Source organism: Trichomycterus rosablanca, chromosome 7 (genome assembly GCF_030014385.1).
Source record: "Trichomycterus rosablanca isolate fTriRos1 chromosome 7, fTriRos1.hap1, whole genome shotgun sequence".
NCBI lineage: Eukaryota > Metazoa > Chordata > Actinopteri > Siluriformes > Trichomycteridae > Trichomycterus > Trichomycterus rosablanca.
The window spans coordinates 17,846,258-17,873,401 of record NC_085994.1 but is presented as its reverse complement, the minus strand read 5'-3'; the positions used below and the strand labels follow the sequence as shown (position 1 = coordinate 17,873,401).

Sequence of the window (27,144 nt, the reverse complement as noted above, 5' to 3'; positions counted from 1 at the left end):
TTTAGTTGAGAAAAATGTATTTAAAAATGAACACTTTTAAATGTAAGTAATCACAATACATTTCCAGCAGTTTAAGTTTCGGACAAACATTCACCATCTTTCATAATATAACATACAGACACATGCACAGTTGCTTTCCTTATGCTAGGAGGCCTGGAAGACGAGAAAGGGGAAGCAGAGGTTTCGAATCGGGCATGCTGCATCGACGTGTCTGCTTCTGCGTAAACAAGCTTGTGCGTCCGTGTTTGTGTTCGATTCGGTGGTGGGTTTGCATACGGGCATTAGTCTGATTGTGTATATGATTGAGACAGTGTTAGTTCTACTGTGTACAGCTTGTAGGCATTAGTAGTCGTCTTTAGAAGAGCCGCTTCTCATAGCTGGAAGACAGAATAAAAACTCAGTGTAAATAATAGAATTGTGCACTTCTGTAAACAAATGAAAACGTTATTATCGCTAAGCACCAATCTGCATGACAGACACAAACTACTACAGTCATTTTTTTATTTAGGAGGGCCAGAGAGCCACAGTCGAATCATTGCAATGCTCCTTTACACCCTCTATCTTCAATATACAGTGAGAGGAAGGTCCGTGTACCTTTGGTAATTCGTTTTTCACTTTAAATCCCAAAGTTGAAAAACAAGAAAAGGGGTCGTTTTTCGTTTCAAAAACCAATAATGAAAAACGGGGCGTTATTCGTTTTAAGATAAAAAATCAAATAACAAATAAGCAGAAATTGAAAAACGGGTCATATTTTAATTTTCCAAAATCAACATTTTTTATCAGTTCAACCAGAAATAAAAGTGCGAGCGCGTGCACGTGCTGACGTGCGTATACATGCTTCATATAAACTGTAAATCAGGTACAAGTGTTGAGAAGACGGAACGAAAAGTTATAATAACGTTACGACGCGTCCCCTGTTCTGACTTTTGTGTCTGCCGTACTTTTTTCTGCCCTTGTAATTCACACAAGAACTATTTGTTCTAATAAAAAATAGGGGGCTATTCTAAGAAAAAAGAATGCTGCATTATTTTTTACATTATTATTATTACCGTATAGGACTCAATTCTGTAATACAGGCATAACTAATCGTACGTGTCACATAGTGGTGGTAAATTCGGTTCATTTAATGGACTCGGGTTAGTCTGAGTCACTCAGTGATGTGATTCGGTTCACTTGAGTCACTTGTACTGACATCTTGATTGCGATTGATTTACTGCATGAAAATGCATCCAAATATCACCTGTCTTCCATGCACTCAGAGCCAGTGCCAATCAGAGGACTCGTAGGATCCGGGTTAATTGAGCTCTCGGACTCGTGATTCCTGATTCAGTACGAAGATTCGAATGTTCTCAGCCAATAAACATCCAAAAATTAATAAAATTGCACGAACTAACTCTGCAGTAAACAAAGAGCAACAACAATCAAACATACAGTGCCTTGCAAAAGTATTCAGCCCCCTTAAACTTTTTCAACCTTTTGCCACATTTCAGGCTTCAAACATAACGATATGAAATTGTAATTTTTTGTGAAGAATCAACAACAAGTGGGACACAATCGTGAAGTGGAACGAAATTTATTGGATATTTTAAACTTTTTTTAGAAATAAAAAACTGAAAAGTGGGGCGTGCAATATTATTCAGCCCCCTTGCGTTAATACTTTGTAGCGCCTCCTTTTGCTGCGATTACAGCTGCAAGTCGCTTGGGGTATGTCTCTATCAGTTTTGCACATCGAGAGACAGAAATTTTTGCCCATTCTTCCTTGCAAAACAGCTCGAGCTCAGTGAGGTTGGATGGAGAGCGTTTGTGAACAGCAGTTTTCAGCTCTTTCCACAGATTCTCGATGGGATTCAGGTCTGGACTTTGACTTGGCCATTCTAACACCTGGATACGTTTATTTGTGAACCATTCCATTGTAGATTTTGCTTTATGTTTTGGATCATTGTCTTGTTGGAAGATAAATCTCCGTCCCAGTCTCAGGTCTTTTGCAGACTGCAACAGGTTTTCTTCCAGAATGGTCCTGTATTTGGCTCCATCCATCTTCCCATCAATTTTAACCATCTTCCCTGTCCCTGCTGAAGAAAAGCAGGCCCAAACCATGATGCTGCCACCACCATGTTTGACAGTGGGGATGGTGTGTTCAGGGTGATGAGCTGTGTTGCTTTTACGCCAAACATAACGTTTTGCATTGTGGCCAAAAAGTTCGATTTTGGTTTCATCTGACCAGAGCACCTTCTTCCACATGTTTGGTGTGTCTCCCAGGTGGCTTGTGGCAAACTTTAAACGAGACTTTTTATGGATATCTTTGAGAAATGGCTTTCTTCTTGCCACTCTTCCATAAAGGCCAGATTTGTGCAGTGTACGACTGATTGTGTCCTATGGACAGAGTCTCCCACCTCAGCTGTAGATCTCTGCAGTTCATTCAGAGTGATCATGGGCCTCTTGGCTGCATCTCTGATCAGTCTTCTCCTTGTTTGAGCTGAAAGTTTAGAGGGACGGCCGGGTCTTGGTAGATTTGCAGTGGTCTGATACTCCTTCCATTTCAATATGATCGCTTGCACAGTGCTCCTTGAGATGTTTAAAGCTTGGGAAATATTTTTGTATCCAAATCCGGCTTTAAACTTCTCCACAACAGTATCTCGGACCTGCCTGGTGTGTTCCTTGGTCTTCATGATGCTCTCTGCGCTTTAAACAGAACTCTGAGACTGTCACAGAGCAGGTGCATTTATACGGAGACTTGATTACACACAGGTGGATTCTATTTATCACCATCAGTCATTTAGGTCAACATTGGATCATTCAGAGATCCTCACTGAACTTCTGGAGTGAGTTGGGCTGAATAATATTGCACGCCCCACTTTTTAGTTTTTTATTTCTAAAAAAAGTTTAAAATATCCAATAAATTTCGTTCCACTTCACGATTGTGTCCCACTTGTTGTTGATTCTTCACAAAAAATTACAATTTCATATCGTTATGTTTGAAGCCTGAAATGTGGCAAAAGGTTGAAAAGTTCAAGGGGGCTGAATACTTTTGCAAGGCACTGTATTTTAAAAAGTTATTTGGTAAATAATAAGCAGAACACTGATTAAAAAGAAGCATTAGATGTTGTAATAGTTTCACCGTGACATGTACGATTAGTTATGCCTGTATTACAATATTGAGTTCTATAGGGTAATATAACAGGGGACGCGGCGTAACGTTATTATAACTTTTTGTTCCATCTTCTCAACACTTGTACCTGATTTACAGTTTATATGAAGCATGTATACGCACGTCAGCACGTGCACGCACTTTTATTTCTGGTTGAACTGATAAAAAATGTTGATTTTGGAAAATTAAAATACGACCCGTTTTTCAATTTCTGCTTATTTGTTATTTGATTTTTGATCTTAAAACGAAAAACTAATAACGCCCCGTTTTCCCATTTTTCAATATTGGTTTTTGAAACGAAAAACGAAAAACGACTCGTTTTCTTGTATTTACTTTGTGATTTAAAGTGAAAAACGAATTACCAAAGGTACACGGACCGAGGAAGTCTTCAACCACTTCTGTTTATTTAATATCCTAGCAGTAAAAATACACACTTTAAATATACAAACACTGCCTAGTAACTTCATCCTTAAATAACAAAGAATATACATTTATTTAGGATTTTAAATACTGTACATTAATAAAATGAATAATCAGACATTAAAAACTGACCCATTATTTTCTAGCAATTTTTTAATTGCCCAAGGTTATGAGGGGATTTTCATGTGCACTCGCAAATTTAAAATCCTTTTTAATTAATAAATTAAATAGAAATCAGGTCCATTAAAGGTGAGTTTTTTTTGGCATTATGTTTGATGTTGTCTGGTTAAAACAGTCAGCTCTGTGACGTTATAAACTTTCTACTTGTAGTTTATGCATTTTCCCCAAATTTTCCTCCCAATCTAGTCATATCCAATTACCCAATTATATTTCGCCTCTACTGCTGCAGACCGCCACTCCTGATTGAAAAGACCCATGATTATCACATGCCCCATGAACATGTGTGTAGTAGCCAACTGCTTCTCATCACCCGCTTAAGGCGGGTTCATATGGAGACTCATATTGCGGACGGAGAGTCACGCAGCAATCTCCAATATCCCCCATCTCTGTTCAGACACCATCGATTAGCCAGAAGAGGTCGAACTGAAGCAGTTATGAGGAATTCCTCATATGCACCCGTCGAGCTAAGAGGCTTCCTTACTTTTACCATTATTATAAAACAGGTGTAATGAGCACATTTTTAAAATAAAATCGTTGTAAAGTGTATTTTTACAATGTAATATGCATTGGAATATTTTACCAATGTTTATGCTTAAAAATACATGCTTGTATTCATTACTTTTTATATATGCAAGTCTTATTGCATATGTGCACTCGAATTATATGAAGTAAAGTGGTTGAATAATTGTTTCTCCACCCCTGCATCAGATGTGAAAATTATCAACTAAATATTTGCTTGCAATGTTTGAGGTTTTTGTAAATCATTAAATTATTTTAGGTACTTGGGTGGTGCAGCAGTGTCTATTACACTATCCTACCACCACTGAGACTCTAGTACCAAGCCAAATTGTTCGGTCATAAATTAAACTGTGTTTCTAAAAAGCTGTTTTCTAATCTAAAGCCTCAATAACTTAGGTACAATAAGGTTTCCTAGCCCAAAAAATGGTCAGTTAGAGTGTGTGAGTACCTGTGTAGACCATGCACTCCTCCCTCCACTTGAGCAGATATGGTCCTTTTCTCAAATTTCAAATCCCCAGAGTACATCATCGCCCTGAGAGCATGAGAAAGATGGAGAGGAAGACAAAGAAAAGCAATAAAAACGTTCATGTCATCTAAGCATGTATGTGTTTTTATTAGTGCATGTGTATCAGGGATGAACATGAGTAAGCGAACACCAGAATTACATAGAGGTGCCATCAACGATTAATCATGGCAACAAATAAAGTACATTGAACATTAAACACTACATACTTTATACATAAACACCACATACGTTTTGGATGGCGCAGCAGTAAATTAAATTAGCTCACTACTGCTGGAATCAAAGGGTTTAAATACACAGCAGTGCTATCTGCCTTCTGGATGTCTACATATAGACATGATTGGCAAGTTAGAAGTTGAGTGATTGGGCCCCCCATTAGTGGATTGGTGTCCTCTTCAGGGTGTTACCGCATTGCTGCAATGTTATATTGCTTTCCAGCAGCTAATGCTTGATCTGTAAGTCATACTGAGACCAAAGCTGTGTTCATTTCCGACTCACTCAGTGCTCAGCGCTAAGACTCCAATTGTGTTTACAGTCGTACATGGAGTGCTGCATTACAACCCAAACAGGGGAACCTTTTGTATTTGTAGATAAATAATGATAAGAAATGATAAGAGCAATAAAAACAAAAAACAAAGAGACCAATCAAATGTTACACTTATATATACCATATGGATACTAATCATAAAATAAATGTATATAATACACTGATGTTAAGAAAAGCTTTTAGATAACGGCTGCATCTCTATTATTTGATGAGAATGTTTTGTTAACACTTCAAATAAACATTCACAATTGAATGAGCAGAACCAGTTCAACCTTCAGAATGTGGATTTTGAACAGTGTTTATGTTCATCTTACTGTTCTATATTACTGCCACTTTTGCTTTGTAACACTTTTTTTTAAATAAACGCACAGTTGTTGTGTTTAAATTTGGATGGGATGCTTGATGCTTGTCGGTTAACTGTTATGCAATGACTAATCCCTAGTTAAAACCTCTCTAAATGAATGTTCTCAATACTTCCCCAAATTTACCACCATTACCCCCAACTTCAACTCCCTCTCAGACCTCGACAAACAGACAGAGCTGCACACTAGCAACACTATTCCTGCCACTAGGTGAGGGACAGTGGGTGACAATGTCTCTCTCACACACACACTTACTTTTACTCTTATTACTGATTACATTTACAGTTATTACTGTCACTATTAATATATATATATATATATCTGTATATTACTACTTAATATTCAAATATTTTTCTTAAAATTGTCTATGTATATCTGTAACTTTTTTCTTATACTGTATATTTTCAATTGTTATTGTTTTCTTTTAATGATTTATTAATTAAAAATTCAATATAATGATTTATTAATTCCTAAATATGCAACTAAACTTTGGTAATACGAATGTCCAATACAACTACGCTTAAGTCTAAGTTGAGTTCCACTGATGTGTACCTAACAAACAGTAACGTACTGTGTGTTGCAGGGTGATAATCTTACAAAGTGTGCCAAACATTTAAGCTCACTTTGCAACTGATTTTCAAATGCTTGCCATTAATTGCCACATATATGCGCACACCCTTGTAAACATCAGTTGGCAATAAAATAGCACCTTAAAAGTTCTATTTTAAAAAGTAAAATGTGTGTGTGTGTTGTGTGTACCCATGTTATGGGTACGCCTAAGGTGAGTGTACTATGTTCATATCTAAACTGATTGTACTGTGTGTATACTCAGCCTCAGTGTGTTGAGCGTGGACCTGAATTGTTTGTTTATTGTGTGCGTGTACCTGAGTTGTGTGAGGCTTTTGGCTCCTATATCCTGGCAGGAGTGCTGGATTCCAGCATGAAGGTAAGGAACAAACTTATGGATGGTTCCTTTGTCCTGTACTGCTCCGGATACACCCTGAGCTACCTTGATCTTATCACACTCACTGAAATAGGGGGAAAAAAGAGTAAGAATCATTAATGGCATACAAGTGAAAAGTTTACATATACTTATAAGTAGGGCTGTCGTTAATCGTGTTAATTAACGCGATTAACGCGTTAAAACTTTAATCGCGATAAAAAAAAAAAATTTGAGATAATTTTTAATCGAACTATTTTTATTTGGCTGTTTGTGCCACATACATGTGTGTCTCTGTGGTAATTAACTGTATTTCAGATGAATTAGGATGTAAAGCGCATGAACTGTCCGATAAACTACTTTTAGCGGTTTTCACTTTTTTATGTGTTGCTGAAAAGATGAATAAAATCACACAAGCTTTGTAACGAGTATTTCCATTGGCTGCTAGAGCTGTCCATCAAAACAGTGTAGCTCCGCCTCCTTCCCTCCGGTAAAAAGTGAAACTGCGTGATGTTTCATCTCTACAGCTTATTCTATCACATGGTTATATACATGATTTATATTTGTGATGTTTGTAGGTTTTTAAAAACACATTTGTATCTGAAATTTATATGGACTAAGCGTTTACATGGACTGTTTTAATTAACACTTTTTTTATAGCTACAGTCAAATACTTATAGATAATGTCTGCTAACTTGACTGTTTCAGGTATTTATAGATGTTTGAATGGTAATTTAGAACAGTATTTCCCAGTATTCTTTCTGCACAAACACAGTATTAAAGGGTTTCCTTAATAGATCTATGAAATAATCATATCTGTGTTTTGATGCTTTATTGATGCCTTATATTAGATCAAAACATTATGGTTGGTGCACCTGTTTTCAGTGTCAGGGCCATGAACAGGAAAAAGATCCTCACTTTTGTCCGATAATGTGCTTTCTAAAATGAATTTAGATTTAATAATTCTATCATATTTTATGAATGTTTTATTGGTAAACACGTTCTTGCAATAACAATGTGCATAACTGTTAAAATTTTGCTTAATTATTAGTTTGCGATTAATTGAGATTAATCACGATTAATTTTGTTCTTTAATCGCGAATAATCTCGATTAAAAAAATGTATTGCGTGACAGCCCTACTTATAAGTCATTTATTCTAAAATATGTATGATATTTATGAAATATTTCTGCCTGATTAGCTGTGTAGCAATAAACATGGAGTCAGATTCCATACTGACGCTAAAAAGCTTTCGTTTGTGATTTAATGTTTAACAGTTCCAGGGGTTATTACTTAAATAAACTAAGTGCAGGAAAAAAGGTTTTCTGTTTGAATTAAAAATGTACAAATGATCTGTAGACAGAGCTGACACTGAGCACCGAGAATAAATCCGGGTGTGTTTCAAATTTCTCTGTACAGGCTGTAACTGTACTCTTTAACTAAAATACATTTCAATGACACTGATGACATTTTAACCTGCCAGTTTTTACCGCAGTTGCTTTTATGTAATGTGTTTCATTTAATGATAGTGTGCCAAAAAAAAAAGAGGCCACTGGAGAAGTCTAGTACTTTCACACCACTGTAAACACTCCACACATATTTCAGTGAATGTGTTTGTTACCTAAAGTATCTGGTCTGAGAACCCAAATTCTTGTCCATGGCATCAAGTGAGCCCATTCCTCTGTATTTCTTCAGTCTGATGCCGTCTGAGAAGAAATATTCACCCGGAGCCTCACTGGTGGCTGCCAGCAATGAGCCCATCATCACTAAAAGAGGAAGAAAGTGAGAAGCAGAATTAAATAACTACATTTTTTACGTAAATAAATGACTCAGTAATTTTTTTTAATAAAAAGTTTTCATTTTTATAAAAATAAATAATTAAATAAATAACCCAAAAACATTTCATTTCCTTTCCCAGTCAACGAGTTGAGACATTTTCAGGGTCCAACTTAAGACTTGTACTGATGTAGGAAATAATTAATGCAAATCTAACCTACCAAAATCTTTTATGGACAGCACAATGGCTCTTTTTGACTAAATACACAACAGTCTAGGTTGATCTGTTTGGGCTGTAGAACATTTGCGAATTGAGAGTATATACTGCTTGCTGGATAAGGTGCCTAGTGCAGAAATGTTAGTTATGAGTAGAATTTTGCACTATGTTATGGACTATTCCACCACTGTACACACATATTACACCAGATCATTAGAATTTTGGGTGAATCAGGACAAATAGTATATAGGGAAGGATGATCTAGCCAAAATCCCAAGAACAGAACTCTCTCATTTTTGAATCAGCGCTCATGTTATCTGCCCTTTTTAAAGTATTCTATTTATGCATATTCCCCCAATTTACTCTCTGTCTGGTCGTAGCTAATTACCCAATCTCAACTTATCTCTACTGCTCTAGACCTCCACTCATAACCGTCACACACCCCCTCTGACATGTGTGCAGTACCCATCGTTTCACCTGCACAAGGTGGGTTCATATGGGGATCCGTTTCACAGACGAAGAGCCAAACACAGATCCCCATTAACCCTGGTTTCATTGCGCAGATGCCATTGATCAGCCAACAGAGGTTATAATTGCAGCAGTTATGACGGGAACCCTGTTTGGTCGCTGTCCCGGCCTTTAAAGACACACAACCAATCGTGTGTAAGCACCGCGCCGTCTGATAGCATAGCTGAGATTTAAACTCGAGAGCTTGAGATCTCAGTACTGGTGGGATAGCATGTTTTACCACTGCGCCACCTGAGCGCTCCTTTATTATTTAATCCTAATTATATATAAAAAAAGATAAAAATCTTATGCTTACCTGTGGATGCCCCCAGTGCCAGGGCTTTAGCAACGTGGCCCACAGTCTGAATGCCTCCGTCTGCGATGACCGGCACTCCAAAACGTCGTGCGTACTCGGACACCTTGTACACAGCTGTAGCCTGCGGCCGACCACATGCCAGCACTGACGGAGAGAGTAAAAAAAAAAGTCATTAATGCTGTTCATAAAACTCACTTACACACTCACCTTCAAAACTGTACTACACAAGTGCACATGCTCAGTAAAAGAAAACTGAACACAGTGGCTGTTTTCCCAGCATGCACTCAGGATCAAAATGTATTCAGTGCAGATTAATCACTCGCTAGTGATCAGTTCACTCATTTACATTTTCACTCTCTGGTATTAAATAAGCAGGAGGCTGGAATTGGGTATTTAGTTATGGATTATGTAAGTACAGAGAGTTTGTGACATCACACCCTGGTTGGTCCTATATACAGTTAGTACAGAAATAAATGTGTTATCAAATACCCAAGCTGAGCTTACGTCACTGTGGCATCAACAAAGTTAAGATTTACAACACGCATTAACACAAGTATATTTATTTATTCACCTGGCATCTTTCATCTAATCTATTAACATGACCCCACTGCAACATTCATTTCCAAACCCTCCCAGCGACATAGATAGTCTCTGGTAACCATTTAAAATGCTGTTACCCATGCGGCGCAGGAGGATAATCCGCTAGCATCAGCGCTGGGATTCTGATTTCTCAAGCTTGAACCTCAGCTCTGCTTTAGCAGGCACAATTGACAATGCCTGCAGCAGACAGAATAGGCCATTAAAGTCTGCTGGGTGGGAAAAGACCAGACTGAAAAGGGGACGGGGTCTTCGATGCTGTGTGAGGACTCTGGTTAGCAGCCTGAGGCGCGTGTACAGAAAGTGGAGGAGCACGGAGATCAAGACTTATGCGCGAATTCACCAAATGTGCAGGCGAATAAAAAGGGGTCGGTAAACTGCGCACGCAAAATTATTTGACAACCGTCCACTTTAAATGTGAACTGGATTCACAAATGTAATTTAAAATCACACTAATATAATGATTTATGAGTTATGTAAGGAAGGTTGCCAAAGACCCTGACCAACAGGTTAGTCCGACACCAGTTCCAGAGGGCAGCAGCACTACAGAATTGGTCATCTGATTAACATAAAACAAAATTATAATAATGTCCTAACCAGCTAACTGTGACAACTGTGGTGCAGAGTCCCTCCAGAGCTGCAATCTGACAACCCTGAAAGTCATCAAGCATCCAAAACCCCAAAACCTCCAACACAGCAACATCTACTATTACTACTACTACTGATGCAGAGCAATTAGCCAATCAGTGCAGCAGGCTGTGAAAGGTGGTAGGTGTGCAAGGGTAGTAATGAGCCCTATGTAGGGGTCTAGCGAGGGACTTACTGCAGTATCCCTTTACAGTGGATGGGGCTTTGGGGCTGTGGAGCTTTATATCAGGAGGAATACTAAGAGGAGCTAGAAAAACATAAGCACATAAAGAAAGTAGAAAAAAACACAGGCAGATAAATAAGAAAAATAAGGCGTAGGGTAAAGAGACGAATTGTATGGAAAAGTTGAACATAGCAGGTGAGAACAATAAAAACACAGTTGAGTGGAACAAAAAAACATTAAACAAGAAGACAACAGGTTGAAACAAATGTGAGGGTAATAAAGCAGAAGTAAAAAAGAGATGCCCAAGGAACTCATGAAAGGCAAATTCCGAAATTTACACACTAATCTTTTGTCTCAGAGAGGTCAGTGCAACTGCAACCAATAAACTGTAATAAACAGAATGTCTAATTAGTGCACTAGCAAGTCTTTAGACGTGATGTGAAAGTCTCTGGCCGGTAAAACAAAGTGGTCGGTGGGTACACAAAGATTCGGGATGACATTTAATAATTTTATTAGGATTTTAATGTCATGTTTTACACACTTTGGTTACATTCGTGACAGGACAGGTAGTAACTCGGTACAGGTAGAACAAGATTCATCAGTTCATGTTTAATGTCAAACAGTCAGGGACAATTTTGTATCTCCAATTCACCTCACTTGCATGTCTTTGGACTGTGGGAGGAAACCAGAGCTCCTGGAGGAAACCCACACAGACACGGGGAGAACACGTAAACGCCACTTAGAAAGGACCTGGACTTCTCCACCTAGGAATCAGACCCAGAACCTTCTTGCTGTGACGTGACAGTGCTACCCACCGAGCCACTGTGCCACCCTTGATGGAGTATAAATGAAGTCACACACAGATCACAATTTCCCTAGTCATTAATCACCATTTGAAGAATTAAAGAACACACACAAATAAAAGAACAGACAGCAGTCTGATGTTCTATCCCACCAATTCAGAACCCAAGTTCAAGCCTCATTGTTGTCACCTGTCTGTTTGGCAGCTTAGACACTATTGTCCATGTCTTAGAGAGAAAAGTCGGGAATGGGACAGAAGTTTGCTTGTGTTTGAGGAATACAGAGGAAAAAGCATGTTTCTCCATACAGGTAAAGGCTTGAAACAATCTACCACTGGCTTTGGGAATATAAATGGTCGGTGGCTTCATGCGTTGGAAGAAAGCTTTGCCCTTCACACAGCATGAGCATAGTGTGCATAGCAAAAAAATTGCAACAGCACACTGAAAATGACTAGGACATTGGGGTCATTCAGAGTGAACTGACTTTTAAAAAAAAATTATTATACACCTGAGCGTTATATTCACTGGTAAAGCTGTGACCTGCTACCTCAGACGTGCACCTGAGAGCAGCCTAGAAGGAACGTTGGAAAGCACCGAGCTTTCAGAGTAGGAGGTTTTTAGCAGTTCGTTAAACAAGAGGGCAGGTAGTAAAAAGTAAAAACAATAGTATGTAAAAGCACACCTTCTGTGAGATATTTCACAAAATCATAATGACCCTGCTGTACCAAAACCATGAGCTATAGATAACTTACAGAATTTCACACAAACGTTTTTAATCGTTCGCATCAAACAGCCATAATGGGATGCTAAAATGCATATGAAGAGAATCCTGTTGCAGCATTAGCAGATTACTAGATTGGGAGAAAAATGGAGCTGCTAGGGTGATCATTAAAATTTACAGAAAGTTACAGCATTTGAGGTAGCTAGTCTAGTTTCTATAGGCAGAACTCAATGTGAGTTTGGCATAAAAGGTTTGCTTGTGCACTAAAAAACTACCACTATTAAGTATACGGATCTGGGGTGCTTTGTTCGGCTGCATAGCATCAAGGACTCCCTGAGGTACCTGGAGATTTTAAATGAATCTACTGCCTTTGCCAAAAAACCTAAACTGAAATAGTGGCTGGATCTTTTAGCAAAACAATGACCAACCAAACAAAAGAAAATAAAGAAATACAAATGTACTTTTTTCCCTATTCTTAACCAAAGGGCACCAATAATTATGGAGCTGACTTTATACTTTAGAGATGATTTTCTAAAAGAGCTAGGAAGGTTTATGCTATTTAAAGATATAAATAATATGCAGCTTATCATTTAAGACAATGTTTTTTCTGCCTTAGTTTACATAATTAATAATTAAGCTTCGACTCTATCAACCCTTAATGTAAACTAATCAGTCATAATATGCAGGCTGTTATATAGCACACTGCTGCACTCGACACTCTGTGCTTTAAAACAGAAAGTTAAATACAGAACCCAGTAACACAGTTACTACACGAAGAGTATTTATTTTGTAATTTTAGTACTTTAATGATGCAGTGCAGACACATATTCTACACAAGCGCTATCTTTCATTCAAACCCCATACAAATCCAGCAATCACCTCAAACTGAGCGGCCGAATGGCCGAATAACAGATGGACAAATTGATACCACACTGATAAATAAAAGACGTTTACCCAGGTAGATCTTGGTAGGCTAGACACTGCTGATTGGTCAATGGCTGGGATTTCAGGACTTGGCTGAAAGAAATGCAGTAATGTGCATGATAGGTGAACTCACCTTCTTGAGTGATACAGATGGAGCCACTGCCCATGCCTACTCTCAGAGCATCAACACCAGCATCGATCAGATTCTTCGCCTGTGCTGCTGTCACCACTATGACAAACAAAGAACAAATTAGTTTAAAAGGAGAGATGCTATACTTTCTAAAGTTCATAAATTTGAGCTTTGTTTAAATGAACCACTTATTTATATGTTCTTAGTATTAATCTCTTAACTTTCAGGTCTATTTTGTATATTTTCCAACTGAAGGACATTCATAAAGCACATATAATAGAAGAAAATAACAGTTTACCCAAAACCCCTTAACGCACCTCCAGGGCAAAATAATCTGGATTTTCTGAAATTAAAACTTAAAATTTGACTCTATAAAACCTTGATAGAAAGGACTTGAGGTAAACACACACACTGCTGTATTATTACAGTTTCAGAAAATCTCTTAACATGGTAATATATTACCATGCTCAAATAATAAAAAATTCCCCAAATCTTAAGCGATTTGTAGGTGATACATGTTTATGGTGAAGTCTGTACCATCTGTACCTCATTTCTGACCTCTAGTAGTTCGCCTATGAAATTGCACATAGAAAAATCTCCCTCAGGATTTAAATTCAAGTACCACATTGACAGTGGGAAATTTGTGGAACTGTAAAATCATTGTGGAATCCTGGATACTTAATCAACAATGTCAACCTGCACCGTATACTGCAAAAAAGTCATAAGCCACTGGTTCAAATCTTTCGAAATGGTTAATTCACTGTGTAAAGCAAAACTGCGAATAAAAATAAGAGCAAAATATTGACACTGAACGTGTTTGATATTACACTGAAGCAAAAATAATTTAGCACAATTACACGCCTATTTTGCTAATTGGGTTATTTGGACTGTTTAAGTTCAGTGTCAAACACAGTCATGGGCAATTTTGAATCTCCAATTCACCCAGAGGAAACTAACGCAGACACGGGGAGAACATGCAAAGACCACACAGAAAGGACCCAAATTGCTCTACCTGGGAATCAAACCCCGGACTTTCTCTCTGTGCATTATTATTTTTCTCTGTAACTGAGCTTTGGCAATACAAATGTCCTTATTTGTCATGCCAATAAAGCTTTTTTTCAGTTTGAGTTATTGTACAAGTGCGACCTCTGCTGTCTGGTTGGACACCTGCACTAGGGATGAGTTCATAGCATGTCTCTCTGTGCATGGTAGGACACTCCGCCACTGGCATGTAAAAAGATGTGGCTGATGACATGTGATAGCCTAAGCCAGTACTGGGTGGTACAAGCAATAATAGAATTGCACTAAAATTGGAATGGCCAGTGATAAAACTGGGAGAAAATATACATTTAGTTTTTACTCTGTATGTAACACCTGGGCATTGTACGGCCCCTGGGCCACATTTGGCCCTTTAGCTGTATCCAACCAGCCCGCATGAGGTCAGTGGTAATTAGAAATAATTAGAAATTTATTTACGTTTGTGCGTGTGAGTGTACCCAGCTTTACTGTAATGTGTTGGTTAACAGAAATGTGAGTGCGATTGATACTAAGTGGAGTAAAGTTTTTAACAAGATATAGACATCTACGTATGAAGTCGGATGTAAAGCTATGTGTTTAATCTGTGGAGAACAAACTGCTGCGTTCAAGAACTTAAACGATGCAGAGCGCTCACATCTGATGTTTTGCTAGTTAAACGGCGAAAGCAACAAGGAAGTTTTACACATGCAGCTTTGTGATATCCAAAAAGAATATCCAACAAGAACAAAGGACCTAAAAACAAAATAGCAATAGCAGTTTGTGATAAGTTAATTCAAAACCTGCACATTTTGTTTAGTCATTTGTCATTTTGCTTACCTGATTGTAACATATACTCTTATACACAATAACAGCTTATCAGAACTGTACAATGTACTACTTTTTATAAAGAGATACAACTAATATTGAGCAGAATTAATTTCACCCTACTGGTCCGGCCCTCCACAACAGTCCCAATTTTTCATGTGGCCCCTTGCTAAATGTAATTACCCGCCTATGCTGTATGTAGGATTTTTAACCTAAATCTGGAATTAAACATAAAGACGCGTGACGCAGAAAACTATTACATACTAAGCATGCTGCATAGCAGAGTAAGTGAGTGTGTGTGTGCTGAAGATACACCCACCGTTGCCTCCTATGACCTGTAGGTTGGGGTGTTTCTCTTTTATGTACTTGATCATGTTGATCTGGAAGATTGAGTTTCCCTGGGAGGAGTCCTATTGCAGTCCAGAAAAGAAAAAGCAAATTAGATCAATAATACACGAGGACGCGCACATGAGCGTTTGAATGTGGATCCACTCACCAGTACAACCACGTCCACTCCAGCCTGCACGAGCAGGTCCAGTCTGTATTTGTCGTCGTTGTGCGTTCCTATTGCAGCGCCACACAGCAGCTGTTTGCGAGAGTCTTTGGAGGCCAGAGGAAAATCTCGGTTCTTTTTTAGATCTGTGCGAGCAATTATGGACACCAGGCAGCCCTCTTCATTCACAATGGGCAGCTTACCTGAGAAACAAACCAAGTAAATGTGTTAATCCAGACAACCCTGCTGCACCACTCTTCCCTATGAGTAAGGCACTTCCTAATTCCCTACATAATTGCTCTACATAAGGTGGTGAAGACTGATCAATGCATCATTCGTACACAGCTCCCTACCATTGGAAACCGCAGAGCAGAGCACACAGCATAATCAGGGACCCCTACCACCCCAGCCACACATTTATTATCATTCGCACCTGCACTTTATACAAACTGTCATACATATCTGCACAATCATTTATCCACATATGTATAGTCATTTAGCAGTATCTTTATATACTTTTGGTTGTATAGTTATTTATTTTACACATCTTTATTGTTACTATTATTATTATTATAATACATACCTAGCTAATTCCATTCCTATTCTTATACTTGTTATTATTGTTGTTACTATTATGTATATAGTACTATTTATATAGACCTAATACCATATATGTAAATAGCTATAGTTATAATTATTATATTAATCATAGATATATAAATGTACTGATATCTCTGTTTTCTTGCACAGTGCTACTATTTGCACTTCTGGTAGATGCTAACTGCATTTCGCTCCCTTGTGCTGGTACTAAGCAATGACAAGCAAAGTGTAAAGCAGCTAAAACACTACTCAGGTACCTGAGTTTTGAAAACTCCCAACCAATTCTGTGGACGCAGAAAGGGGGTGTCAAAACACGGACGAGTATTTTCTCGCACCATCGCTGGACGTTCTAGGTTTTCATTCAACCATTAAAATAAGCTACACTATGACTCGTGAAATGTGGCACTTTTTTTCAAAACTCTGTGAAATCTGTGATTTTTAAGAAAACGAGGTCTGTGAAACTAAGCACATTTTCCCCATGAATTTAGGAGGGCCCTACCTATAAGATCTCAGCATTTTCTGAACACTCAGCATAATGATTCGTTCTGCGGTCCTAATAAAGTGTTACGTCTTATTATTAGCACTTTTCCAATCTTAACTGTTTCCTCAGCTGTAATAGTCACGAAAATGATCTGGCTACCTTTTTTACTTCTCTGAAGGATTTCATTAGCCTCCTTTAGCGTCACACCAGCAGGAGCTACAACAAGATCCTCCCTTTTAGTCATCACCTGAAAAAGAAACAAAGCAAATCGGATCATTAAAAAATGTGTGTGACTGAAGCTTTACTGGAATGCTCTGTAGCTGACCTGCAGAAAAAAAAACAGTTATTCCATTTCCTGGGACCCAACTTTCCCAAAAAGTGCCTGTAAAATCATACATAGTTTAGATTCCATTAGTTCTCTCATTTTCATTGGAGGAGTTCCTCCTACCTCACTGAGTAGCAGGTCGTGCTCCTCTTCTTTCAAGAAGTCGATGTCTCGAGATGAGATGATGCCCACGAGACGGCCTCCCATCTGACCGTTGTCTGTGATGGGAATGCCGCAGAAGCCGTGACGCGCTTTGGCCTGGAACACGTCTCGTACGTGCTCGTTGGGGCTCATTACTACAGGATCTGTAATAAACCCCTGTTCGTACCTCTACACAGATGAATTTGGGACCCGGTTGGAGAGTGGATTATAGGGAAACAGGAACAGGAATAGGATACATTAAGGGAGGGGAATGACTACATGGAATCACTAAGTCTACACGTTCGTGCATAAAATCTAGGGTAGGTGGTCACTACAGATAAAAAAAAAAAACGAAATTAAAAAAGCATAAACAGCAGCATACCTAGCAGTGTAAAATTAGGTATAAAAATAGTGAATTACCTTGACCTTCCTCACTTCGTTTGCCTGGAATTCTGGTGTGCAGTTATGGTGAATGAAGCCGATCCCACCAGTCAGCTAAACAAGACCACCATTGACATGGTTATTATATCACGGTAAGATCATTCCCTCATCACACTTTTAATTTCAATTACTTAAAAGTATCTAGTCTGATATTTATTTATTTATTAGGATTTTAACGTCATGTTTTATACACGTTGGTTACATTCAAGACAGAAATGGTAGTTACTCGTTACAAAAGATTTATCAGTTAGTCAAACACAGTCATGGACAATTTTCTATCTCCAATTCACCTCACTTGCATGTCTTTGGACTGTGGAAGAAACCCACGTGTGCCACTGAGCCACCGTGCCGCCCCTCTAGTCTGATATCATTTGTACTTGGTGTCAATAAGCATGCAAATACGCCATCATGTCACATCAACCAGTGCTTTGGGGAAGTTGACACAAAATCAGGCCCTCTGCTAAAAGGTTTGTTAGTTTAATTCTTAACACCATGTCAGCTGCTATGGCTATTATCATGGCTAGCTAATAGATTAAAGTGGTGAGCCAATTTACGTTCTTTACTTGTGCTTATGGTGGTTAGTGTTTGTGTAACTATGAGGGTGTAGAGCTTTAATAGTTTTTTCCTAACTTATACGGCGTTTATAAGTGCAATTGCTTCCAAGAATTTAAGCAGTTTTTTGGGAGATACTGAGGTAAAAATTTCCTTGTAGCTGTTCATATTGAAGAATTTTGTTCTGATGGTGTTCATCTGTTGGCATGAATAGAGGATGTGTTTAATAGAATTCTTGGTCCACAGAGGGGGCACGTGGGGGCCTGGTCTCCTTTTAGCAAGTAGGTATGGGTCAATTTGGTGTGTTCTATGCGACAACTTGTGTATACACATTGTTCCGATCATTTTATGGGGTATTGAACTCTATCTGTTTTTATGGTAGAGTGGATCTCGTACAGTTTGCTGGTGGTACAAGTTTCCCCATTCTTTTTGCCAAATTGCTGTGATGATCGGATGGCGGGTAGGGGCATTGTTGGATCAGGGATGTTACGAATTGCTTTGCTGTCATGTCTGCTTGTTAATTTCCTTTAAGGCCACAGTGTCCTGGGATCCAGCAGAACTTTATGTCATGGCCATGGCTTTTTAGTTGCTTTAGTTTTGTGGGTTATGATTGCTATTGAGTGTCTGCTAAAAGGTGGCAACAAGAAGATGCTTAAATAAGACAATTTGAAAAGCAAAAAAGATCTGTCTGTCTATCTATCTATCTTTTAACGTTGTGTTTACTCTTGTGAGTTACATTCATGGCAGGAAAGGTTTATGTGGGTGTTTTGTATCCGTTAGGTAGTCTCTGATATTATATGTGTATTCCTAATTTAGTGATTGTAATGAAGTTTAAAAGTTTTGTTGCTTTTCCAAGGTTAAAAATGTATTTTATTGTTCCAGCTATTGAGAATGTATTTCCCTTTGTCTTTCCCTTTGGTATTTAGGGCATTTAGTTAGTATGTGTTTAATCGTGATGGGTAATTGGCAGAATTCACATTGCGGGGCATCCTCCCCCTTTATCAAGAAGGAATGTGTAAGTCTGGTGTGTCCAATGCGAGTAGATAACCTGATCTTTATGTTTTCCTGGGTATATTTCATAAAGCTTGTTCTGTGTTAATGTGTTCCATTCTGTTTGCATTTTGGTTGCAAACTGTCCCGTAAAATACGGAATCGTTCCTATGTTGCGTTCCGTATTAAACTGAAACGGGGCTGCATGTCAGTGTGAAGATGTATTATGTAAAAATATTGTTTGCACTATTGAGAAAAAATGTTACATGATGTTCTTTATGTTGTTTTGCCTAAAATATGGTTTTGATGTATTATTATAAAGAATGAAAATAATAAATGTTAAACAGCCTAAATAAAACATTTTGACAATGTTCCTCTGGCGGTGTAAGACCCGTTATATTTTTTATAGGTGCAACCCTAACTGCTAATTAGTCCTAATCTAAATCATAACAATCTAGCTCAGGGATGTCCAAACTACTACCCGAGGGTCATTTGCGGCCTGTTACCATTTTTGAAACGGCTTGTGAGGTATTTTACAAATAAAATAAAAGTTGGCCCGCTGTTAAGAAGGTTTAAAAACTGCTTAAACTGTTTAAACTCTGGGTGTCGCTATCGCATAAAACAAACCTAAAACGAGCCCCAAATTTTCCCCAACGACAACTTACATTAATGTTCTCGAGTTTTCTGATAAACATGGCGGCTCCAAAAAAACGAAGACTAGACAGCTAACTCTAAATTTTTATACTCGCTGGCAAAATGAACACTTATAGAGGAAAGAGTACATTTAATTTAAATAAGGATAATAATCTACCTATTAGGATTATAAACTGTTGAGTGAAATTGGCAAAACCTTAGCTTACACAACACTGTCAGAGATAATTAGCCACTTAAATAAAAAAACAGTGTAATTGTTAGTAATCAAGTAAGTCTATTATATTTTCATTTAGCCTGTGGCCTGTGTTTGCATATTTTTCCTCCATCTAGCCCCCAACAAGAAGTTTGGGTACCCTTGATCTAGGCAATTTTACACCCTGTTGTATTTGAATTTTTGTGTGGTATGCAGTCTCTCAGGTTTTACGTACAGCCATGGCGATTGCCATTCCTGACTCTGTGACTGTGTCCATGGGTGAGGAGACAAGCGGAGTCTTCAAGGTGATCTGTTTGGTCAGGGCTGAGGTCAGGTCCTGCAGAGAGAATCAAACCCTGTTACTACACAAGCACAAACTACTGACTGACCTAATAAGTCTACCAGGGAAAAACAGCCTGTCGTGTTATGACGACAGTAAATACAATTTATAAACTCATTATCTAAAATGGGTAGTGGTATCTGAAGGTTGCCAGATAAAGCTTTACCACTGACAAGTTGCCACTGTTGGGCCCCTGAGCAAGGCCATTAACCTTTAAATTGTATTAACAATTGTACTTCTCTTTGGATAAAAAAAACAGTTATCCAGGGCGCCCAGGTGGCACAGCGGAAAAGCACGCTAGCCCACAAGTGCTAACTTTCAGCTTACGAGTTCAAATCTCAGCTCTGCTAATGGCAGGTCTACACAGACAATAACTGGCTGGTCTGAGGGAGGTAAGCTGTACTAATTCTTCATAATTGTTGCAATTAAGACATCTGATGGCTACACAATGAGATGTGGGATAAGGGGGATCGGTGTGCGACTCTCCGTACACTATATGGATCCCCATATAAACTTGCTTCATGCAGGTGAAAAGAAGCGGTCAACTACTGTACACGTAGCGGAGGGGGCATGTGTTAGTTACAGCCCTTCTCGGTCAGGAGTGGAGGTCTGCAACAGTGGAGTCAAAAGAGAACCATCCAAGAACAATTGTGTCCTTCCTATATTTTCATGAAACACATTTTACTCTAGTCTATTATGAGGTGTATACATGAACTCTTTATTTAGCTGAGGTTACATATATCAGCTATTCTTTAACTTACAGGATGAGTTGGTTCTGCAGAATGGAAACTCTTGGATGGAATTACCATTGCTCCAAGTTTTCTTAACTTAAATATTACTCTCAGTTTGGTTCAATGGAGTCCTTGAGTCTTAGACACTTTCTTTTTTACACTTACTGTAATACCTTCTTTTCTCAGCTTTTCTGAAATGCTGTAGTTTATGAATTGTGTTAGTTTACCGACACCAGTAAAACCCTGGCCTGCAGCAGACTGATTATATAACAAAGATTCTCAGGAAAAAAAGGCCTGCGATGCCAAAAAATGGCATCCTTCATGCATGATGAGTCAATATGTTCCAAGCTTGTAAAAAAAAACTTCAACACGCCTTTGAGATTATAGAGGCAGTGTTATGGCATTAAAAAAACGTGTTCATGGTCTGGATTGTCCATGGCTGGGTAAAAGAATGTGGTGTTCAAAGTAAGCGCAAGGTAATATATTAAGTACAGGATGTATACTAACTGCTATTTCAGGTGAATGAAAAGGTACGTGTTGTCTTTTAGTGGATTGGCACCTTGTCCAGGGTTTTTCTTTAATGTTGTGTGCTGTCAGAGCCATCTTAACTAAGTCCAGGATTTAGCAGTTAGAAAAAATAAAAGTTAAATAAAAAGAATGTCAGAAGTCAGAAAGAGAGTCAGGTAATTGCTTACTATCGTGAGCAGGTACAGTCTTGTGTAAAAATTCAGACACCACTGGGCAAATTCCGAATTTTGTTGATTTTCTTAATAAAAATAATAAGAATACACCCTTTACATTAAACAAACCTAGAATTACTAAATTACTTGCTACATTTAAATATGAGAAAAATACAACACATTACATGTGCCATTAATTCTGCACATGCTACATTTTATGCTGATTCCACCCACCATGTGCATTAACATCAGCAGACAAATACTCCCTTACATGAAAAAACAAAACATAGGAAATTAAAAGGGGTGTCACACATCACTATTTAAGATGTGTATTTGTTCAGATATCAATGGGCGTGATCTGCAGTGCGTCTATTGGCCAAGTTTACATAACTTTTTTACATTTTGCAATCATAACCAAATAATTTTAGGCACTGCAACAGTAGTACTCACGTTGTATTATCTGGTTGCACTGACTTGTGCACATCTCTTGAAAAACCCATGAACAAACCAATTCATTATCTACTTACCACTTGGTCTGATGTGAAGTCAATATAGCCTGGGAGAATCAGGAAGTCACTGAGGAGAAAAGGAATTGGAGGAAGGGTTTAACAGCTACACAGGGGGCATCTCGCAGTCAAGCAATTCATCCAAAATACTTTTTATATGAAGCTTTACTACAACTCACAGAAATTCTGACCATTTGTTAAAACAAAAGCATGCACCCTGTACATAACTGTTAAATAAAGCTGGCTTTTATTTTATATTTATTCATTTATTTATTAGGATTTTAACTTCATTTTTACACTCTTTCGTTACATTCATGACAGTACAAGTACAGTAGTTACTGGTTACACAAGATTCATCAGTTCTAGTAAAACAGTCATGGACAATTTAGTATCTCCAATTAACCTGACTGCATGTCTTTGGACTGTGGGAGGAAACCGAAGCTCTCGGAGGAAACACATGCAAACTTTCCACAGAAAGGACCCGGATTGCTCCACCTGGGAATCTAACCCAGGACTTCTTGCTGTGAGGCGACAGTGTTGCCCTTTGAGAAACTTTCCACATAAAAGTGTTATTGTGAATATTTCATTGGATCGCTATAAACTTGGTTACCTGTTTAAAAAAGTGGCAAAATTTGAATCCCCTCATATAATAATGCCCAAGGTGTTGAAATGGGATGTCCAACAAGCATACAGCCATGTGTCCACCTTCTGTCTATATAGTAATCTAAAGTTTTAGGGATCAACAATTTCAAATGGTTTTTAATTTAATAAGGGGGATCGGTGTGTGACTCTCCGTACACGATATGGATCCCCATATGAACCCGCTTAATGCAGGTGAATAGAAGCGGTCAACTACTGCACACAGGGGGATCATGTGTTAGTTACAGCCCTTCTCGGTCAGGAGTGGAGGTCTGCAACAGTGGAGTCAAATAAGAACCATCCAAGAACAATTGTCTCCTTCGCATATTATCATGATTGGTCATGAGTCCTTGAGTCTTAGACACTTTCTTTTTTACACTAATCTTCTTTTGCTGTAGTTTGTGAATAGTGTTAGTTTACCGACACCAGTAAAACTCTGGCCTGCAGCAGACTAATTCTATAACAAAGATTCTCCGATAATAGGCCTGCGATGCCAAAAATGACATCATTCAAGCATGATAAGTCAATATGTTCCAGTCTTGTGAAAAAAACTACAACACGCCTTTGAGATTATAGAGGCAGTGTTATGGCATTAAAAAACGTGTTCATGGTCTGGATTGTCCATGGCTGAGTAAAAGAATGTGGTGTTCAAAGTAAGTGCAAGGTAATATATTAAGTACAGGATGTATACTAACTGCTATTTCAGGTGAATGAAAAGGTACGTGTTGTCTTTTAGTGAACTGGCACAATTTAGTTGATCAACAATTTCAAATGGTTTTTAATTTAATAAAAGTAACAAACTTTAAGAATGTCTATCAATGTCCAAAGCGCCACATAAATCATATATGTGGGGACAGCGGTAGCCTAGTGGGTAGAGCCTTGGGTTTTCAATTGAAAGGTTGACAGTTTGAATCCCAGCTCTGCATTGCAGCCACGGTTGGGCCCTTGAGCAAGTCCCTTAACCCTCTCTGCTACAGGGGTGCTGTGCAATGGCTGACACTGCGCTCTGACCACAGCTTCCAAACAAGCTGGGATATGCGAAGAAAAAATTGTATTGTATTGTACACCTGTATATGTAAATATGACAAATAACAGCATTTTAATTCTAATATAGTAATTTAAATCTAGCTAAAAAATAAATCTGGGACTTACAAATTAGCAACATTTATTTTTTCTCTTCATGAATACCAAATAGGATTTTTAGACATGACCCAACACTGAAGCTCCAGATCTCCTGCTTGAATTTAAAACCTCTCCCTATGTTTGTGGATATGAGACAAATACATGCCAGTATGTTCTCCATTATAGGACCTAGCCATCCTAAACTGTAAATTGTAAACATAAGTAAATACTGCGTCATGACTGACAACACTATTCTAGTTCCAAGTGTCAGGGTTGTAAAATTCCAGTCTACTGTCAGCCTAAGACAGACGACACTGTTTGTTGCTCTTACTGGAATGAACCGACCACTGCTGGAATGTGTAACATAAACCAGTAGTGTTGCTCTGCAGTGAAGTAACTTACTATTTTGACAAACAAGCAGTTCCGCTGAAACATGTCTTCTGTGTAACTAACTAACTGCTTAACCTGTTTTATCATGACTATCCTTATAGTAAACGAGTTGAAATTACTAATTACTAACATGAACCCAAATCAAAATAAAGATGATTAACTATTAATAAAGTTTGGATAAGGTGTCTGTCATACTGCCAAACATACAGTACTTAATAACAGGTTTATATCAGGAGAGTCCAACAAAAAACAGATTCTCCTTATAGCTCTTTTCAAATAAATAAACTCTGGCTTTCTTTTAAGTGCATTAGTAAGATATTTGGGTGAGAGTGAATGAGAAGACATTGATGATGACACAAAGTGGAAGTTTTTGTCTTAAAGTAATTAGTTTTACAACATATTGCATGGACGGGGCGCCCAGGTGTCACAGCGGAATATTCTGCTAGCACACCAGCGCTGGTGTTCTGAATTCGAATCTCAGCTCTGCTACTGGTCAGTTGGGCGGGGCGCCCAACTGACCAGTAGCAGAGCTGAGATTCGAAGTTTAGACTTTAGTGGCCAATTTTTGTCGGCTTCAGGCACTGCCAGTTGTGCCTGCTAGGGGGCCTAGCAGGCACAACTGGCAGTGCCTGAAGCCGACAAAAATTGGCCACTAAAGTCTGCTAGGTGAGAGAAGAGCGAACTAAAAAAAGGGGTTGGGTCTTAATAGCCAAGGCGCTTGTACAGAAGCATAGAAAATGAAAGCAAAAAGTGATAGTTGATAAAGCCCCACCCAATCGAGGGTGCAACTAAAGTTTGTACAGAGAAACGGCGCCAATTTGAAACACATCTGACCCACTTTCAGTTGCGCATGTGCCAGCTATGTGTACAGCTATGCCGGAGATGATTTGAAGTTCGTGTATTTATACAAGTGAAATAATGAACGACGAAACTATTACGCAATAAAATAACAGAGCTGTTTAGGGTCAGTACAGAATCTGACTACATGCTGCACATGCTGATCTGTGTGTCACTATTTGGCCAGTTAAAATTGAAGTTGATTTGAAAAATTGAAGTTGATTTGAAAAATTGAAGATGATTTGAAGTTCGTCTATTTATACCATTGAAATAATGAACAAAAACTATCACGCAATAAAATAACCGAGCTGTTTAGGGTCAGTACAGAATCTGACTGCATGTTGCACATGCTGATCTGTGTGAAACTTCTTTTAAAACAAAAATGATTTGAATATTTGGCATATGTGCCTTCTAATAATGCACTACACTGATAATGTCAAAAACGTTTTAAATACCGACTGCATCATTATTAATTATGATAAACATGTTTAGTTAGTGCTTGTAATGACCTGTTCGCTACAGACTATAATATTTACACTTGTGATGTTGAAATAGTTTTACTCTTGGTCTCTTGGTTTATGTTCATCTTAATGTTCTACATTACTGCCATGTTCAATATTTATGTTAATATGAAAATTGATTGAGTTTCATACTTTGATTGGACATATGAAAAAAAAGAATAAAGGAATTTGGTGCAAGATTTACATACCTTACCATTGATTTGCATACTATTGTAGAGGTGGCAAATTTGAACAGAGACAGCATATACATATATATACGTATATACACACACATATATTTATACATATATACACACACACACACACACACACACACACACACACACATATATATATATACACATACTCACACAGTCTGTTTCTGTTCAAATCCCATATTTGGCAGTGGAAAATTTGCATCCTCCACAAAAGTCTAATTTCTTAACATGACGATGGAAAATGACTTAACTTATTGAATGTACATCTTGTATTATATATTTGCATATTGAGATATAATGCGACATGTGCAACAGTTAAGGCAAATTTCTATTTTTCGCATTGCTTTGTGTAAGATATTGGGCTGTATAAAGTCTTGGACAAAATATCTGAAATCGTTATTCGTTTATTTATTAGGATTTTAACGTCATGTTTACACACTTACATGACATTACGTTACACTCATGACAGGACAGGTAGAGTTCCACGTTACATAAGATTAATCAGTTCACAAGTTTAATGTCAAACACAGTCATGGACAATTTAGTATCTCCAGTTCACCTCACTCGCATGTCTCACTCGCATGTCTCACTCGCATGTCTCACTCGCATGTCTTGTGCTACCCACAGAGCCGCCCTATTCTTGTTTGAAATATTCTGATACAATCAATACCACTCACACTGCATGTACTTAATAAGCTGATCAGACAACATACTTGTAAGTGAGGCCGTCTCCACAGCCGAACAGCTGCTGACCGGTCAGTCCATCTTCAGGAACATAGCCGGTCTGTCCGCTGATAAGGTAATCGGCCATGTCGCTGGAGTAGCAGGTAAACTCTGGTAGCTTTAGCGGGAAATGTGAGTGTGAGACAGTATAGGTTATCAGTGTTGCTGCAGTCCCACACACGGGTCTTGCTTAGTCGTTGTTGTTGTTTTCGTCCGAACCACCCGGTTAGATAACTTAAAGCTCCCCCGTGCCCCGGTTTGTATTCCGGCCCGGCTCCGTATCGGCAACTACAACAACACGTGTCTGTC

General features: G+C 38.4%; 1 protein-coding gene across 2 annotated transcripts; it reads right to left on the bottom strand.

Moving 5' to 3' along the window:
• Window positions 1–27,144, bottom strand: impdh2 (IMP (inosine 5'-monophosphate) dehydrogenase 2). 2 transcript variants are annotated; one of them, XM_062999079.1, is made up of 15 exons: window positions 26,826–27,144; window positions 22,428–22,476; window positions 20,385–20,486; window positions 17,740–17,814; window positions 17,302–17,508; window positions 17,013–17,100; window positions 15,776–15,975; window positions 15,599–15,689; window positions 13,441–13,536; window positions 10,875–10,946; window positions 9,455–9,598; window positions 8,260–8,404; window positions 6,584–6,727; window positions 4,716–4,799; window positions 1–377 (listed from the first exon to the last, which is right to left on the bottom strand). In XM_062999079.1, exons 1-15 carry the CDS (start codon window positions 26,921–26,923, stop codon window positions 356–358), a joined length of 1,617 nt encoding a protein of 538 aa, XP_062855149.1. In that variant the 5' UTR covers window positions 26,924–27,144; the 3' UTR covers window positions 1–355. The 2 variants fall into 2 exon arrangements, with proteins under 2 accessions (XP_062855149.1, XP_062855148.1); XM_062999078.1 differs by lacking the exon at window positions 10,875–10,946.